This window comes from Dendropsophus ebraccatus, chromosome 1, assembly GCF_027789765.1.
Source record: "Dendropsophus ebraccatus isolate aDenEbr1 chromosome 1, aDenEbr1.pat, whole genome shotgun sequence".
NCBI lineage: Eukaryota > Metazoa > Chordata > Amphibia > Anura > Hylidae > Dendropsophus > Dendropsophus ebraccatus.
In genome coordinates this window covers 50,461,405-50,477,956 of record NC_091454.1, presented here as the reverse complement: position 1 = coordinate 50,477,956, position 16,552 = coordinate 50,461,405, and the positions used below count along the sequence as shown (strand labels likewise).

Below are 16,552 nucleotides of genomic sequence, written 5' to 3'. Positions count from 1 at the left end.
GATATGTTGTTTAGCCTCAGAAGAGTTCAGGAGAACAACTGTGGGTTTATTTATGATAAATTTAAAATTAAAAAAAGAAGTAAAAAAAGGTCTATACAGATCAGGTCTATGCTGGTACCAGCCTTACATTCTGTTTGACAGGTTAGTTGGTTTCCATGGTAAATTTTACAATGCAAACCTACAGGATAAAAAATGAGAATGATAAATGTTTGTATTGAAACATGTCCTACTGCTTTTCTTCTCATGGTATAAGATTCCTTCCTAATCTTTTCCACACACACAGCCCCTTTTACGCCTGTTTATGAATGGATGTTTGTGTATCCGCTTCGTGTGTGACTCCCTGTGAAGTATATGACTTTATTTATATTACAGGTAAACATATACTTAGAATGCTAATAAGGCACTGTTCACATTGCAGCTTTCCCATCAGTGGTTATGGTAATATTGATGATAAGAATGATGAAGAGTGCAGCACAGTTCTTACCGCCAAATATACCGTAACCTGATAAAAATGTGACTGACTCCATTAAAAGTCAGTCCAAACAGATTCTTCCTGGCTGTCCTGCATTATTATAATTGTAAGCTACACGCTAGCATGGGCAGAGCCTAAGTCTCTCTTATTTTTCCTCTCTAATACTCTTTGCTATACTGTATGTTCAGCACGCATCTACTACAAAATGTAATGGAGGATTAACAGTTTTAGCTTTATTTGTATCAAATACTAGTTGCATACAGGCATAGGCAAGTGTTGGATTGGTTTTAAATGTGCTCACAGCTTTGCTCAGACACAACTTTTGCATTGTTGGGGAGGCATGTCAGTTCTCATTTTTGTGTAAATTTTCCAGGCATTTTATCCCCTTCAGTCTTGTTCAGTAAGTGATTTCAGGATTTCTGTTGAGGAAAATAAATTATGTTTCTATTGAAAACCATTAAACAATGGCCTTTCTGCAATTTACAAAAAAACTGCAAATGTCAAATTGCCGTGAAAAAACAAAAACAAAACAAAAAATGTCATGTAGGTATTAAATTTCATTTTACCAAACATCTGCCCACAGCATTTGGTAGCCAATTTGGTGTTTTTACATTGTGGTCATATTTTACATTGTAGTCAATCTTAAATTGAATTGAGGGCACACCCAATGGTGCCCGTAATTCAATTGTAAAAAGATATTGGCTGCAGGAACGTGCCGAACACCACCCAGTAGAGTGGGAAAATAGCCAAAGGGTAGAAAGAGCACATGTGTGCACCCTGTGTGTCAGAGTAGGAATGTACTTGTAGGGAGAAGCATGAGCGGGAGGTCTCTTGGCTAAATGGTAGTATTTGCAGGTGAGCTAGAAACTATGTCTGCCGGGATGTACCATATGTCGATGGAGTCCCATAGCTGGAGTCCAACATCTGTTAACCACTTTCGCTTCTACTTGCTTATACCTGTGGAAGTGTCTATGCAGAAGGGCATAATTTTTTGTTTTATGAAAGCTGGCATCTATTAGAAACCCACTAACCCATTAAGGGTCCATTTTAGGGGTAACAACGGCCGCTGTCTTGTATTTTTACCTGGTCGATACTGCAGTATTGGCCAGATAAACATTATTTTATTTCTATTTGGATTGTGGGCACCTTTATTTGGGTGTGCCCACAATCCAAGTAAGCATTGCAAACAATGTAAAGTATGGCCGGTCAGCCGTACTTTACATTGTGTGCACAGCTATTTTCTACACCCACTGTTCGCTGAACTGTGGCCATAGAAAATAGACTTGTTTGTTATATTCTGCGGCTGCTGTTCAACAACGGCCATAGTCTATACAGCCATTGTTGCATTGAAATCAATGCAAATGTATTGAGTTCCTTACCAATGGCTGTTCTTTTCAGTGAAAAGAACGACCGTTGTTAATGAAATTAATACATTGTGTAAACGTGGCCTAAATGCCAAGACATCCCTTTAAATACTAAAAATATTACTTAAGCTATTGGAATTATTACTATTCTCTGTCTTATTTTTATAATTTTAAGACAGGTGGATAAAGAAGTTAAATCACATGGACTGGCAACTTTGTCTTTGACAAATAGAACTATAAAATGTATAGCAAGGTTATTAAAACTTTCTTTAAATCCCTGATTTTCTGCTCTGGACAGCACAATTATTTGCACAGAGCTGCACATTTCTGCATCTCAATTGCTGCAGGATGTATGGTGTTAGATATATTCTGATTTGGCCTTAGGGATAAAGAAAAACAGTTCATTAGGGCTTTGTGGCTCAACCTCACAATTCTTACTGGTTTCCCTAGGGTTTTAATGCAGGAAGATTATTACAGGGAGGGTGGATGTTGGTTGAGTATTGTAATGTGTCCTGTTGTCATCCACATAGCTACTTGTTAAGCAATTACATTAAAAATCAACAATAGGTAACCCATTACAATTCTGTCACATCCCATGAGAAAAAAATGTCTGTGATATCACTGGATTTGGGGATGGACAGACAGAAATAACAAGTTTTACCAGAATAAATAGAGTATTTAAAAGAAAGCAGGTCTGTCTCCTGCCAGCAGCAATGTATGATTACCTGCTATGGACAGACATACCATGTGTATTGTTATCTAATAGAGGAGGTGACTGCAGAATATGATCCATGCACTGCCAAAGGCAAACTACAATTTAAACAGTCCCCTGTGTTATCAAATTGTCCTTATTTTGAGGCTGAGACATTCGACAGATCGAGGGAGCTTTCATTGCTTTTCATAGTTAGGTTTACAGGAATAGTTTGTGATATATTGCCTATTTAGGTATATATATATATATATATATATATATATATATATATATATACAGTATATATATATATATATATATATATATATATATATATATATATATATATACATACAGTATATATATATATATATATATATATATATATCACATCTTCAATAGGCTCTTCCCTTTTTTTGTCATATAGGCCCACAATCTGTAGCTGAGGGTTAATGGTCTAGTTGTCCTAGGATACATCATTTAGAGATATGTCTTGCATAGAACAATCTAGAGTTACGAAAGTGTTTACAGATTTTTATGGTGTTTTATAGTGTTAATGTAATGTTTGTAGTTGATCTGTGGACATTGTTCTGCTGGAAAACTTTGGGTCCTTACATTTATGTGAATAGAACTTTGCACATATCATCTACCTAAATAAACTTGCAGATCTGACAATTTCTAGGGTAGAGGAGAGGAGTTGGTGGTGGCTGGGGGGGGGGGGAGTTTGGTTTCTAGTGTAAGATTGGTTGTACTGTTGATGCTTCACATCTCAGAACATAAACTGTTGCCATTTTAAGTACAGTTGACCAGCCACTCAGAAACACGAGTACCTTGGGCAGGAGATTGATAACTGGCCGTGCTCTTCCTGGAGATAGGAAATGGACAAAACAGTTTATACTGTCACTATAATTGTTATACCTTGCATCAGGTGGTTCACAATGTCCGTGTATAGCACTTTTTGTGATGGAAGTGTAATTTGTAAGTTGACTTTCCTGTCACATACTATATTTCTTTTGTTTGTACTGAACCAACCTTCTTCAGAAAATACAAACACAAAAAGATGTTTAATGAAAAATTGCAGATTGCTGAGTTTACCCGTCATTAGACATTTTAAAAGTTTTGATCAGTTGGGGTCTGAGTGTTCAGATGATAACTGATCAAGGTAACGAACCGGAAGAAGTCAGCGCTGCCGTGCATTCCTCTCTTCTGCTCCGTCTGACCTGGACGGTTCCATAGGTCTACATTTTGCAGCGATGCAGGTCACATAACACTGAATCAGCAGAGAATGTGCCACACGTGGACTTCTTCCGGCTCATTCCCTGAATGGTCACGGCCTGAACACTCAGATGCCAACCAATGAAAACCTTTGACATGTCTCTATGACATGTCAAAAGTTTTTTCTACTGACATACTATTTGAGGGTAGTAGTCTCTACAAAGCGAGAAAAAAAATAAAGCTCTAGGTTTGGCCTCCAAGTTCCTCTCAGTATCTCATTTTAAAATAGCATAGTGTATCTATGATCTGCTGCAATAACAAGTCTGATCCATGAAATTCCCTCATAATCAGGATCTGTGGCTAACATCTTGGTGTCAGATGCCACAGGACATCTTCAGAGGTCTTATGAAGTCCATGTCCCAGTGGGTCAGAGCTGTTTTGGTGGCATGAGTGGGACCTACACAATATTATAGTTTTAATGGTACGGGTGATTGATATATTTTCATTTGTGCTGATGGAAGCTGTTTGAGTTAAATGTCATTTATCAATGTGTATGTGTCCTTCATATATTGTGCTTATCATCATTTGCTACAACTATGTGTATGGATGAAACACAGCAAAGTGTCAGGCTTTCAGCAGGAGTTTGACGCTTGTGTCAGTGAAAGGGAGTTCTTTCATTTTCATCCTTTCTACATATATCCTAGCATGTTGAAGATGACTTTAAAGTAGAAAATGTTTTCTGCAGCATTTTTCATGGTTGTATTTCAAAGACATTATGGATGTTCATTGTATTACTTACAGCTGGCTGCAGTCTTGTGGTCCCAGTGGATTCATTTTCTACAACTCAGTGGGAGGATGTTTGACCACAAGAACGTTACTAGGAAACATGTCTGTTTTTTTTTTTTTTTAAACCATACATTTTATATTATTGACTTCCTTTATTATTTACAGTGTTTATAGTATTTTATTAATACACTGTAATAAACATATATTTTACCATTACTTACATTACCAGTTGAACAACAGCTTGAAAGAATTGTCATCCAAATGTTAAGGATTACTATTGCTATTTAATTGTAATAATGTGTGTTTGTGTGTGTGTGTGTGTATGGCTATGTTCACACAACGTCAAAAATATTAAAAAGGCGGCCGATTTTCATATTTAACTGAGATTTAACTGACTGCAATGCAATGCATTGAAGTCAATGGGAAGACAGACGTCCAATGCACACAGTGTATTGAATAACAGCCTTTTTTGTGCCGCGTGCGTCAAAATAATGATTTTTCGCATTATTTTCGGACGTCTTTTGCAAACAGCGGACGTTTTTTATTTGTAGTTCACACACAGTTTTCCTTTTGTCACCGTTCTGTCTCCGTTTTTACTAATTAATTCAATGGACTTTTCAAATTAAGCCGCATCCAAAGTCCAATTAGTAATTCCAAACTAGTATAATGTACAAACACCCGTCAGTGCACTAAGGGGAGGTCAGGTTGCTAAATAACGTCCCTTAATTTAGACTCAAAATGACGGACGTAATTTTAAATGGAGATAAAAAAACGTTGTGTGAACATAGCCTAAGGGAGTATAATGTTGCTGAAAACAGAGTAGACCTCAGTTTATTAGATTATTGGACTGCAGGATCTAAAAAATAAAATGATGTTGCTATGTAAGAGGTTTCATTAAAGCTTTTTTTCCCCCCTGGCGACAGGTTGTACTATAATATAGCTATCACTGAAAGGTAACGCTAAGAAATTAGCATTATACTTTTAAGTTCAAATGAAAGGGGTATTTCTATCTTAACATAGTTAAACTTGTAAGGCTAGCAAAGTTAAATTCAATCTGTCAGCTCCCAGGCCCTACCTGAGATGCTGACAGTGAGCTGTAGCTGGCAGTCCTCTAGTGAGCATGGTGCCTTTTGGTAATTTTCCGTGCAGTGGATTATGCACAATTTAAGACTTTCTACTGTAATGAAGTGTAAAAGAGGAGTTGTTTGTGCTGCACTCCTTTCTCCTCCTTCTTCTTCATGAAAAATCAATGCTGCCCAGCCTCCTGCTCGCTAAGCTGTTGGCCAGTGTCTCTGATTGTAGGTCAGTCCTCTGTAGGCAGGTTATGTTCATTCTTTGGTTCAACTACCCTGATGGAAATCAAATATAGGTCTGTATTTTTTTTCTTATTATTATTGTATCATTTTAAGGCTATATTCACACACAGTATTTTTGCCCAGTATTTTGCTACCAAAACCAGAAGTGGCAGCACCTTAGGTAGGGCCCGTATGCTAACAGATTCCCATTAAATACTTTAGCAATTTTTTTCCAAAAAACATGGCTTGAGAAACGTTTTTAGACTGTTTGACCCCAGAAAACTGGAGCACTTTGATGATAAATTCCCCTATATGTTTTACATTGTTATTGGTTTAAATGATGTGGTCTAATTCTAATTTGCTTGGCACATTTTTCAAAAAGTCTTTTGCCATCCTAAGTTTCTTGCTTAAAGTATACTGCGGCTTGCTTTATCTATACTTTTGGGTATTGTAACAAAAGTTGTTATTTGGGATGATGGGAAACAATATTTTCCATCATGAGCTTGTCTTCATAGCTGACTCTAACACCATAGGACCCAGGAGACAGCAAAGTTACCGCGCTCTCAATATTTAGAAGGTTAAAGGTAGTTTCCAATTAATATGTTATAATTAAGAGGTTGAAATGTTACAAAGCCCAATTAATTCATTGTTTTGTACTAAGTCATTGACTGTATTATGCCACAGAAGAGCAAAGCAATAAAATGCTACCTTGTTAATCCTGCACCGAAGTTAACTTCGGCCTATGTGATTATAGATTAGTTCCATAGGGAGAGGTGTCTGAGCCGTCAGCCTGAAAAGGTGGCAGTGCAAATGGGGATAGGAACGTGGATCATTTCTAAACTAAACATTTGGAAATACCTTTTGTTTTCTTTACAGTGGTAAAAACATTGCAGAACTTAACAAAAGGTTTATACACGCGTGAAATGATGAGAACTGCTAACGTTTACCTGATAAAGGAATGGCTATTTACAGACTGTGCTAGAACAGAAAAAACTGTGGCCTATTCCATAAAATGCCATATTACAGAGATAGTCTCCGTAGCAAGATATAGCATCACACAGAAGGACTCCATATGCTTATGTCCAGGCTCTATCATTTGCATAAGGCCTGAAGGTTTTTTTTGTTTGTTTTTGTAAGCGAGCACTATTTTACACAATGTGCATGTTATTGCCAGTGAATACTTGCACAGGATTTCCAAATGCTTAGATATCCATCACTTCGAAGTAATGCAGAGCACACATGAGCCCTTTGTATTGAATCAGTAGTATAATTTGTTGGCATATGTTTTTAGCATGTATAATTGTTGGATGAGGTTTCCCCTCAAAGGTTTCCTACGTCCTTTAAGGAGATTAATAGAAGTGTGACTACTTATTTGTTTAATCACTGCACTATTTGGTTGTTTTCAATGCATATTTAGAGGAAAAATTTATTAAGCAAATGGAACAAGGATTATTTTGCAAATGGCTATAAAACCATTGAAGGCATGGCTTGAGCCTATTTCTAGAAATAATGTGTCAGATTTTTATTTTTTTTTATTTTGTGCAAGATATTGGTGCACATGTATGCCAACCATGAAGTGGTAAAAAGACAAAAAATAAAAAAGACAAAAACACATTCCAAGAATGACATTTTGAAAATTTGAGAAATTATGTCCCAGTTTGGTTTTCCAATCATATATTCAAACTCATTCTACAGCCGTATTGTTTCTCTGTGTCCAGACTTTTGTACAGGAATGTCAACATTTTTTTTCCAGACGTGACAGCATAAATACCGTACATATTGACTGTCATCTTTCGAATTATCTTCCTTGAGAGTGATGGGAAAGCTGTCATTTTGCTATTGATTGAACACGCTGGAAGAATAACATGTTTTTTAAAAGTTAATTCAAAAGGTGACAACCAAAATGGCAAGATTTTTTATTGTCAATTTTGCAAAGGTAGTCTATGAAAACATAAAAAAGACTTAGCACAGTTAATTAACAGTTGTGGCCACTGTGGTGGCCGTGCCCAAGGCCGACACCGCTACCATTTTCCCCGCTGGCTCTGCACGGCGCTCCTCTGCCCGGAACGCATCCCTGCCTCCCAGGGCACGCCCGCACCGGCTATGCTAGATTTAAAGGGACAGTGCGTCCCTCATTGGATGTGCACCCAATCGCCTCTTCTATAAAGCTGCATCTGTCCTGACATTCCCTGTTCTATGGTGTGTGGTCCCAGCTCTCCGTGATTCCTGCTTGTGATTCCAGCCTGTGATTCCTGCCGTTCCTGGTTCTTGCTATCTGTGGTTCCTGCCTGTGATTGCTATCCTGGTTCCAGCCATGAGTCCTGCTGGGTTCCTGCCTGCCTACCACTTTCCAGCGGTACATTTCCCGCCGCCGCTAGTAAGCCAAGCCAGGTTAGCGACCTGAGGATCTCCTACCGCAGCAAGCCCACCCCGCCTTGCGGTGGGCACTGGTGAAGACAGAGGCCCCTTAGACTCCGCTCCGTGATGCGGGTTACGCCATCGCTAGCAGTGGTACAGCAGGTCCCTGACTCCAGTTGTTACATAAACTTTGACACTCCTTGTTGTATTCAAGTAGTTATATCTAAGTTAAAGTGTTGCTGTCACTTAAAAATACAAAACAAAAAGATAAACATTTAACAGGTTTTGATTGGTTGAGGTCTGGGTTTTCTGACCCTGCCAATAGCTTAAAAAAGCTGAGAAAAGTGCTTGGTCAAGTGTTTCTTGCCCTATAAAATTTGTCTCCTGCAGCATGACAAAGAGAAAGACCCTAAGCGTGCAGCAGTGACCTGCCTGCACAAGTGAAGACCAGAAAGCAATGATTGTAAAAATGGAAAGAAAGAAAAAAGAACTATGGACAACCCCTTTAGGCTATATTCACACAACATTTTTTAGGTGAAAAAACTGCAGTTGATGATCACTATTAACTATTAACGGGTGTCATTCTTAAAAAAAAAAAATAGCCCTTTTTTAGACTAAAGAGAAGTTTTGGGAACAAAGCTTTTACCATGGAATGTTTATCAAACTTTGACCTCATAACTTCTCATGTACTGACGTATGGCCAATTTTACATCTTCTTCCATTCCATATCTGTAGTATATTCTAGTTCATGCTATAACAAATCTCGGCTTCAGCCACCACAGACCAGTAACCAGCAGAACACATACAGTATATGCAGTGTGCTTGGCTGTATTTTTTTTCCGTTTCACTGACTGGTTTCCAAAAACACTAAAGGCTGATGTAAGACTTTAGTTATTAACATGTCAAACACAGCCTTTACTGTAAATGGTTAGAAATCATTAAAGGCTCCTTAGAGAAATTAAAGTTGTTTCTGTTTTTCTCAAAAGTGACAATGGACCCTAAATTACAATACTCAATCTACCTTTCTAGAACTTTCAATGGAGCATTAGCTGGGAAAATACCGATATCTGTGGATTTCCCACCTTAAAATGACGTTATTTTTTTCTATGTTCAAAGACATTTTATATTTTTACAAGGTCTTATTTAATGATCTTATCTGCGGATCGGCTGCATATTTTCAGCACATTTATTTGTGGTTAAGATGTTATTTTAAAGGCTTAACATTTTCCACAGTTATTATATAAAAATATTATCTGGTAATAATATCTGTCATTTACTAGCACAACATTACATACTTATGCAAATGTAACACTCAGCCACTAGAATAGTCTTGTTTCAGAAGAGATTCATCTGCCATCTGTTTTACAGATAGAACATTATCAGCCTTCATGAAAGGGTTTCACATCTACAGTAGGAAAAAAAATCTTCAGGATAATACAGTTGAATCCTTAAAATAAAATGGCCAAATGCTGCTTCTTGTATCTACTGTAGTAATGGAAATCTGGCTTAACAATAGTGACTGACTTTAACCCCTTCATTGCCAGATGGGTTTGGGCCTTAAAGGGGTATTACCAGATAATGGGTGGGATGGGAATACTTATGTGAAAGTCAGAGGAGGGTAAGTTAATGTAAGCAACTTCTCTGAAATTATAATTACTTTTATGCAGTGTGGGGTTATGTATACATTTCTATCTATTTTTTTTTATGTTTCCAACTGAATATCAGTTAAATTCAGCCCTTAGACTGTGAGGGTAGGTTCACACTACAGAATCCGCGTAGATAAGTTTCGGCAGATTCCGTGGCTCGTACCCGTTCATGGCGGTGCGCATATCCGCCCGTGCCATAGGCACCATTCTATGGCTGGTCTGATTCTGCGCCACCGTGAACAGGTACGAGTCACGAAATCCACTGGAACTTATCCGTCTGGACTCTCTAGTGTGAACCTACCCTAAGAGTGCATTCACACTGAGGAATCTGCGCAGAGAACATCCCGCAAAATTTGCTACTCGCCCCCCGTGTGCTCCCGCTTCACTCTCTGCCCGTCCCATAGACTCCATTCTATGGTCAAGCAGATTCCACTGTCCGCCCAAAGAATTGACATGGGAAGGGCAGAGATGCGAGCAGGAGTGTGCGGGGGGGGGGAGCAACAGGGTATTCACTGTGCGGATTCCTCAGTGTGAACGAACCCTAACAGTCATATGGATGCTTAATAAGTGTAGGAATTTTTATAATGTACAGTATTGGGGAAATGCATTTGCATTCGTACAACGGCCGTGATTATTATGAAAATATACGTTACCTTTCTGTCTAAGGTGTCCCAACCGGAGCGTATACACATAGTGTACGCTCCGGCCGGGATCCCTAGTGGCGCCGCAAACAACTGACATGTCAGTTTTCTGTGGCCGCTATTTAGTGCACACTGTGAAGCGAGCAGATCTGGACGTTCGCTCCATAGCGTGCAGTGGAGTGTTCTGATGCGGACGCGCAGGGATGCGCCTGCATCAGAACTGTGCAGCCCGAAAGATCATCCGGCCGGTACTGCAGTATCTTTTCAGAGTCATGGAATGGCCGATCTCTTACACTGTGGGAACATAGCCTTTGTTTGCATTTTTTTATCCTATGACTATGGACATCGGTAAAAACTGTGATAAAATAACAAAGTTGTTCTTACTGGTCTAACCTGCTTCCAACATCATTGTTCTTATCCTTTTCCCCAGCTTTAGGACATGTTCACACAATTCTTTGAACAACCGTTGTTAACAAAATTAATACAATTCCACCAATTTCAATGGGACAACGGCCATAGTGTATACACAATGTATACACTACAGCTGTTGTTCACTGCGACCGCACAAAATAATTGACATGTCTATTTTCTACAGTAGCAGTTTGGTAAACCCAAAGGTGCCCCCAAAGCAAATAGCAAAAAATAATGTTTCTAGGGCCGATATTGCAGTGTTGGCCATAGTTACATGCACAATGCATGTCCCTGCACTGTAATAAAATGGCTGTTATTAAACAACGGCCTTTGTGTTACAGTGTGTGGACATAGTCTTTAATATACCAATCTTTAATATGACTTTTAGAGGGTTAACATGCTAGGCTTTTCACTACAAGAGCAGGAGTCCAAAGATGGTGTGGTATACTCATATATGGCTTTTTATATTGTACTGTAAAACTATAGTACTGTAAAACAATACTCCCTACTGGCCACCATAAAGCCACATTTAAAATGTGAAAGGAGTTGTCTGCCCCTACTAACCAATATTAACAGAGCGGTGCAGAGCACAGCCTCAATATTCATAAAATACCTAATTAGCATAATAAACGCCTAATATCCTGAAAACAGCACCTAGAATGTAGATGAGACAATAACCTTCATCCTCAGCACCCTCTGCCCTATACAAGATGTTTAAAGGGCAAGAATGGGCTTATTCATTTATTTGAAAGCCCCTTTTACCATCTTGCATGTCACAAAAGTTGTTCTTTTAAGTAGATTGCATCACAAAACTGGCCTAATTCATTGCATAAAATCCTGATACGATAGTGTAATCTTGAAAACATTGTCACACATTAAGATTGAGTCTACTAGAAGCCTGTGCCTGAATGTTTTGTTCCAGATGCCCTGACTTCATATATATTAAATGATATCAATGTTTCTATGTGAATAATAAGGTTTATGAACAAATGCAATATTATCTGTCAATTCCGCTTGCAGCTAAACATATCTGTGGACATTTACACTTGCATGAATATTTGACTAGAGTATTGCTTATTGCATTAGGGGATTTTTTACTGCAAAAACAATAAGTAGCGTTTACAAACGGTGGCGTGCATTGCAGTGACATCCTTGCCGCCAATCCTTATCGTAACCTTATGACAGCACATTACAAATGTCAATCAGTTGTTTTATAATCTTGTCTCCTTGCTCTTTCCAGGCACTTCTTGTTCAAGACATCATCTGGAACAACTCCTTTATTCAGCAGCTCTTCTCCTGGATACCCACTGACTTCAGGAACAGTTTACACTCCTCCTCCGAGACTTCTACCCCGAAACACCTTCTCCAGAAATGCCTTCAAGCTGAAAAAACCATCTAAGTATTGCAGCTGGAAGTGTGCAGCATTATCGGCAATAGCTGCCGCCATTCTCCTTGCTATTTTGTTAGCTTACTTCATTGGTAAGTCCTATCATGCTTTATAGTTAATAGAAATCTTGATCGTTTTGACAGAAGGTATTGTGATCTACAGTGTATAGTGGTCAATCCTATATGTTAGGAGGGTTATGTTCTCTTGGCCCTGCATCTTTTCAAGTTTGGAGACTAGTAACAATTCTAGCAAAAAATTCATTGTAGTAAACCACTAATCCTCAGTATCAGAAAAATATAAAGAAGAAGAGGATAGTTTTCGTGTGAAAAAAATAATTGGCAATTTTTGGAGCCTAGTCATACATAACTATTATAGATCTTTGTTCCCCAATGGGAAATTTTTACGAAGAAAAACCTTAACATAGCAGGAGCTAAGAATGAGCGTTATCTTACATCCCTAGGCTATGTTCACACTACGTATATTTGAGGCTGTATTTGGTCCTCAAGTCAGATCCTCATAGCAACCAAAACCAGGAGTGGATTGAAAACACAGAAAGGCTCTGTTCACATAATGTTGTAATTGAGTGGATGGCCGCCATATAAGGGTAAATAACTGCCATTATTTCAATATAACAGCCGTTGTTCTAAAATAACAGCAAATATTTGCCATTAAATGGCGGCCATCCACTCAATTTCAACATTGTGTGAACAGATCCTTTCTGTGTTTTTAATCCACTCCTGGTTTTGGTTGCAATACTGACTGAAATATACATATACTGACTGAAATATACGTAGTGTGAATGCAGCCCAAAGGTGTATGATTATGTTAATACTTGTCACAGAACAAAAGCCCCAGAAGGATAGTTGTAGAATGCCAGAACTTATCTTCTAATGTTGTCCGGATGTGAGCGTCAGCACTGGGCACCACAATAAATCTGTTCCAATTCCAATTATGTTACTAGAGATAGAAAGATAGAAGAGAGAGTGAGACAGAAAGGTTTGTTAGACTGATATGAAAACGATATAAGCTAAACAGATAAGTGATAGTCCAGACAAAGAATAGATGTTGCTGTAGAGGAGAACACCTGGGGGATTGCTGCGACTTGTAGTCTGGTCCTGGTTATTGTAGCTCTGGTCATACTGTTATGACTTCCAGTGGGATGCACTATACCATGCAGCATGAGCTGGCATAGTGATTAGGGGGCTGCACAGTAGCTGATGGTGGCAATAGTTCCTCCAGTGCGCACCCTAAGTAGTGCCTGGCCTGATGGGTTGCCCTTGATTGTGAAGTGCTGTAAAAAAAAAAAAAAGCTAGACATTAATAGAACGTTTAAAAAAGCGCAACCTTTACTACGAGTACTCAAGTTTCTCCACAAATGGATATACAGGCTCTTTAACAATCCAATAGCAGGATTTGGCTGAAGATAGGATATCTCAGAAATTAGAATGTGGTAGGGGGCCTGGAACATATAAAGACCTCACTATCCTTTGTTATGTTACTAGTGTTTCTTTTTTCTGAGGTGACATGCTAATTGGCTCCCTGTTTATCCCAGAAAGTTTCTACCTAAACTGTTGCTGCAATTCCCAACTGTGGGGTGCAGGTCTGTGAAGTCTTGTAGCTTGGCAGCCACTTGGTTCCAGGCCTGGTCTTAAGCTTCCTAGGGTCTTAAGGTGAAGTCACAAAGCACTTAGTATACCCTTTTCTTTCTCTTAGGTAATCCTGAAACAATTGCAATTACAATAGAAAAAAAAAAAAACAAAAAGAAAAAAACAGAACACAGCATAAAATTAGTATGAATGTACAGATACATATAAAATAGGGTATTAACTCAACAACACCCAGACGACAGGCTCCATAGGGATCCCGAAGGGACACTGCAGATAGAAATTAGATAGATAGATTTTTATGTTTTTTTACTGTGTGATTTGGCCAACAATGACTGCAGCTCAGCTAAATTTATAGAAAAAGTGGAGGAGCACACATACTGATAGGAAAATAAGAGATTTTGTTTACTTTGCATAGGGGCACACAAATATAGCTATATATTTGAGTTATGTTAATATATAAAATACATCTAATTTTCTTAAATTGTGTTTAGGGATGGAATATGATTCATCATTTTAGCTTCCCTCTCCTATAAAAGTGATTGACAGTCTGGTGGACATGGTCTGTTACCACTGGAAACTCTCCAATACAGCAGATAACATTAAAATATTCTCACAGGGACATACATGTCATTGAAGACCAGGGTCACTAGGCACATTGCACAGAACTGAAAATTCTTGAATCTAGGTGTAGCTTGTATAGCAAACTGAAGAGCAATGTTTTCCCCATTGCTAAAAAGCACAGCATACATTACTAAACATTACTTCAAGAACCTTCTTTGTATAAGATGCTGATCAGAAATCTTGACAAGAGTATCTTGGCCTTTCTTAATAATTTAAATCTTAGTTCGTATTTAGTCGTAAATGAGAGCAATTATCTAAGCCACACTTTCCATAAGCACCTGACTTCTCCCAGCAGCAGACAGAGCACTGCAAGACGTCTTCTATTACAGCTCCAAATGAAAATTTCCAGAGCTATATATCTTGATTATGCCAATGCTCAGTGTGCAATACCTTAACATAAATCAAAAGCTTAAAAGTTAAAAAATGAAAATTAAAAAGTCTTCACTTTCTTCACTTAGAAAGTAGACAGTCTACTAGCTGTTGTCTCATAGATATTACTGGAATCATTAGAGATACTGGAGGCCCTATTACACAAGCCCATTGGCGAGTCTGCAGAATGCTCGCTTCAAATAAGTAGGTGTAGCAGCAATGAATAGCATCTATATAATAATTTGTGAACATAAAAATATTAATTGTTTGTGGTGAAATGGGCTATGCAGGCTACGATCATTTGGTTGTTAGCTGACATGATGTTGTTGATAGTGACCAATGATTTTTTAGTAGTTATTAAGACTATAAGGCTGTGTGTAAATATGTGTCTGGAATCAGCATTCAGTAATTTACAAGGATTGTACTGAAGATCGCTAGTATGGATATCTGCTGATGTGAATGGACTTTGAGGCAATGCAAAGCATGGCACTGCAATGAAATCTGATGTGCTACTTTGCATGGCAGCTATCTACTGTAAGAGAACAGTATTCGGCATGTCTCCTGCACATTCTATATATGCTATTCCTATAGGGGAAATGTCACAAATGTTCCTCATAGTTTTACAACATGTACAGCTGTCAGACAGGGCCAGGTCATCCAAACCAAATGATCATTGTACACGTTTGATTGCTACTGGAAAGCTATGAGTTTTATCACACTTGTCATGTGTTAAACCCTAGGGGCAGCCAATGAAGGGAGAAAACGTGAAGAAAAAATAGAAGCCTGCAAAATTCCAATAAATACTTTCTTATTTCTCAAAAAGAGCAGAATTATCGTATATGAGTGTTAAATTCGTATTTGTATAGTACTAATGATTGCATGATTGTTTAAGGTAATGTTATCTGTTATCTGTTAACGCAGTTGCCCATGGTATCTAAATTATTAGAGACCCTTTGGGATTGTGTTAAAATTAAAAAAAGGTAATGCTGAAAGGTTTACCCTTGCTGCACCCAGTGCTATAGTTCCAGTTCTCCCATTGTTTACACGGTTGGATTGATGAAATGCTGATATACCAATGTCACGGCTGCAGCCGGTCACTGGCCCCGGTGGCTTAGTGCTATAGTATACTAAAGCCAGTGATTGGCTGCAGTTCTAAGCATGTTGGCATCTCCTTCCTACAGCCATGTAAACAATTCTGTTGGGGAGGACTAGTGGAGCAGCAGAGCTGGGCATTAAGAGAATTAAACTGGTAAATATTGCAATTTTTATTTTAACATAATGCTAATTGGTCCCAAATTTTAGAGAACCAGGATAACCCTTTTAAAGAGTCTCCACCCATATGACTACTTCAGATGTATTAACATAGTATATATGTTTTCTTCTCAATTCCTAGTTGGACAATATAAGAGTAATGTCAGGAGAGGTATTAAAGGGCTGCAAATGTGTTGGGGCTGGATTAGTGATGTAAAATATGTCAAAATAAATTATACTAGTATGTTCTACATTCTGCTCTTCTATTGAACGGTATTTTACCTGAAGAAATGATATAATATTTAAATAATCCAGCAGTGAAGGATTAAACTGAGAGATTAAACATTCTAATACCAAGTCTTCTTCTTAAAGAAAAGAAGGTGTAGTGCTAAAGAATAAGAGGGTTTATTGCATGGTTCCTCCCTCTCTCTCTCTCTC

The 16,552-nt window shown here is 38.3% G+C and overlaps 1 protein-coding gene across 1 annotated transcript in view; it reads left to right on the top strand.

The window, feature by feature from the left end:
- Positions 1 to 16,552, top strand: part of TENM2 (teneurin transmembrane protein 2) — a 750,809-nt gene that overhangs the window by 421,700 nt on the left and 312,557 nt on the right. Inside the window, exon 6 of the mRNA XM_069970729.1 lies at positions 12,120 to 12,358. Coding sequence (XP_069826830.1) covers positions 12,120 to 12,358 — 239 coding nt within the window. The remainder of the gene's footprint in view (positions 1 to 12,119; positions 12,359 to 16,552) is intronic.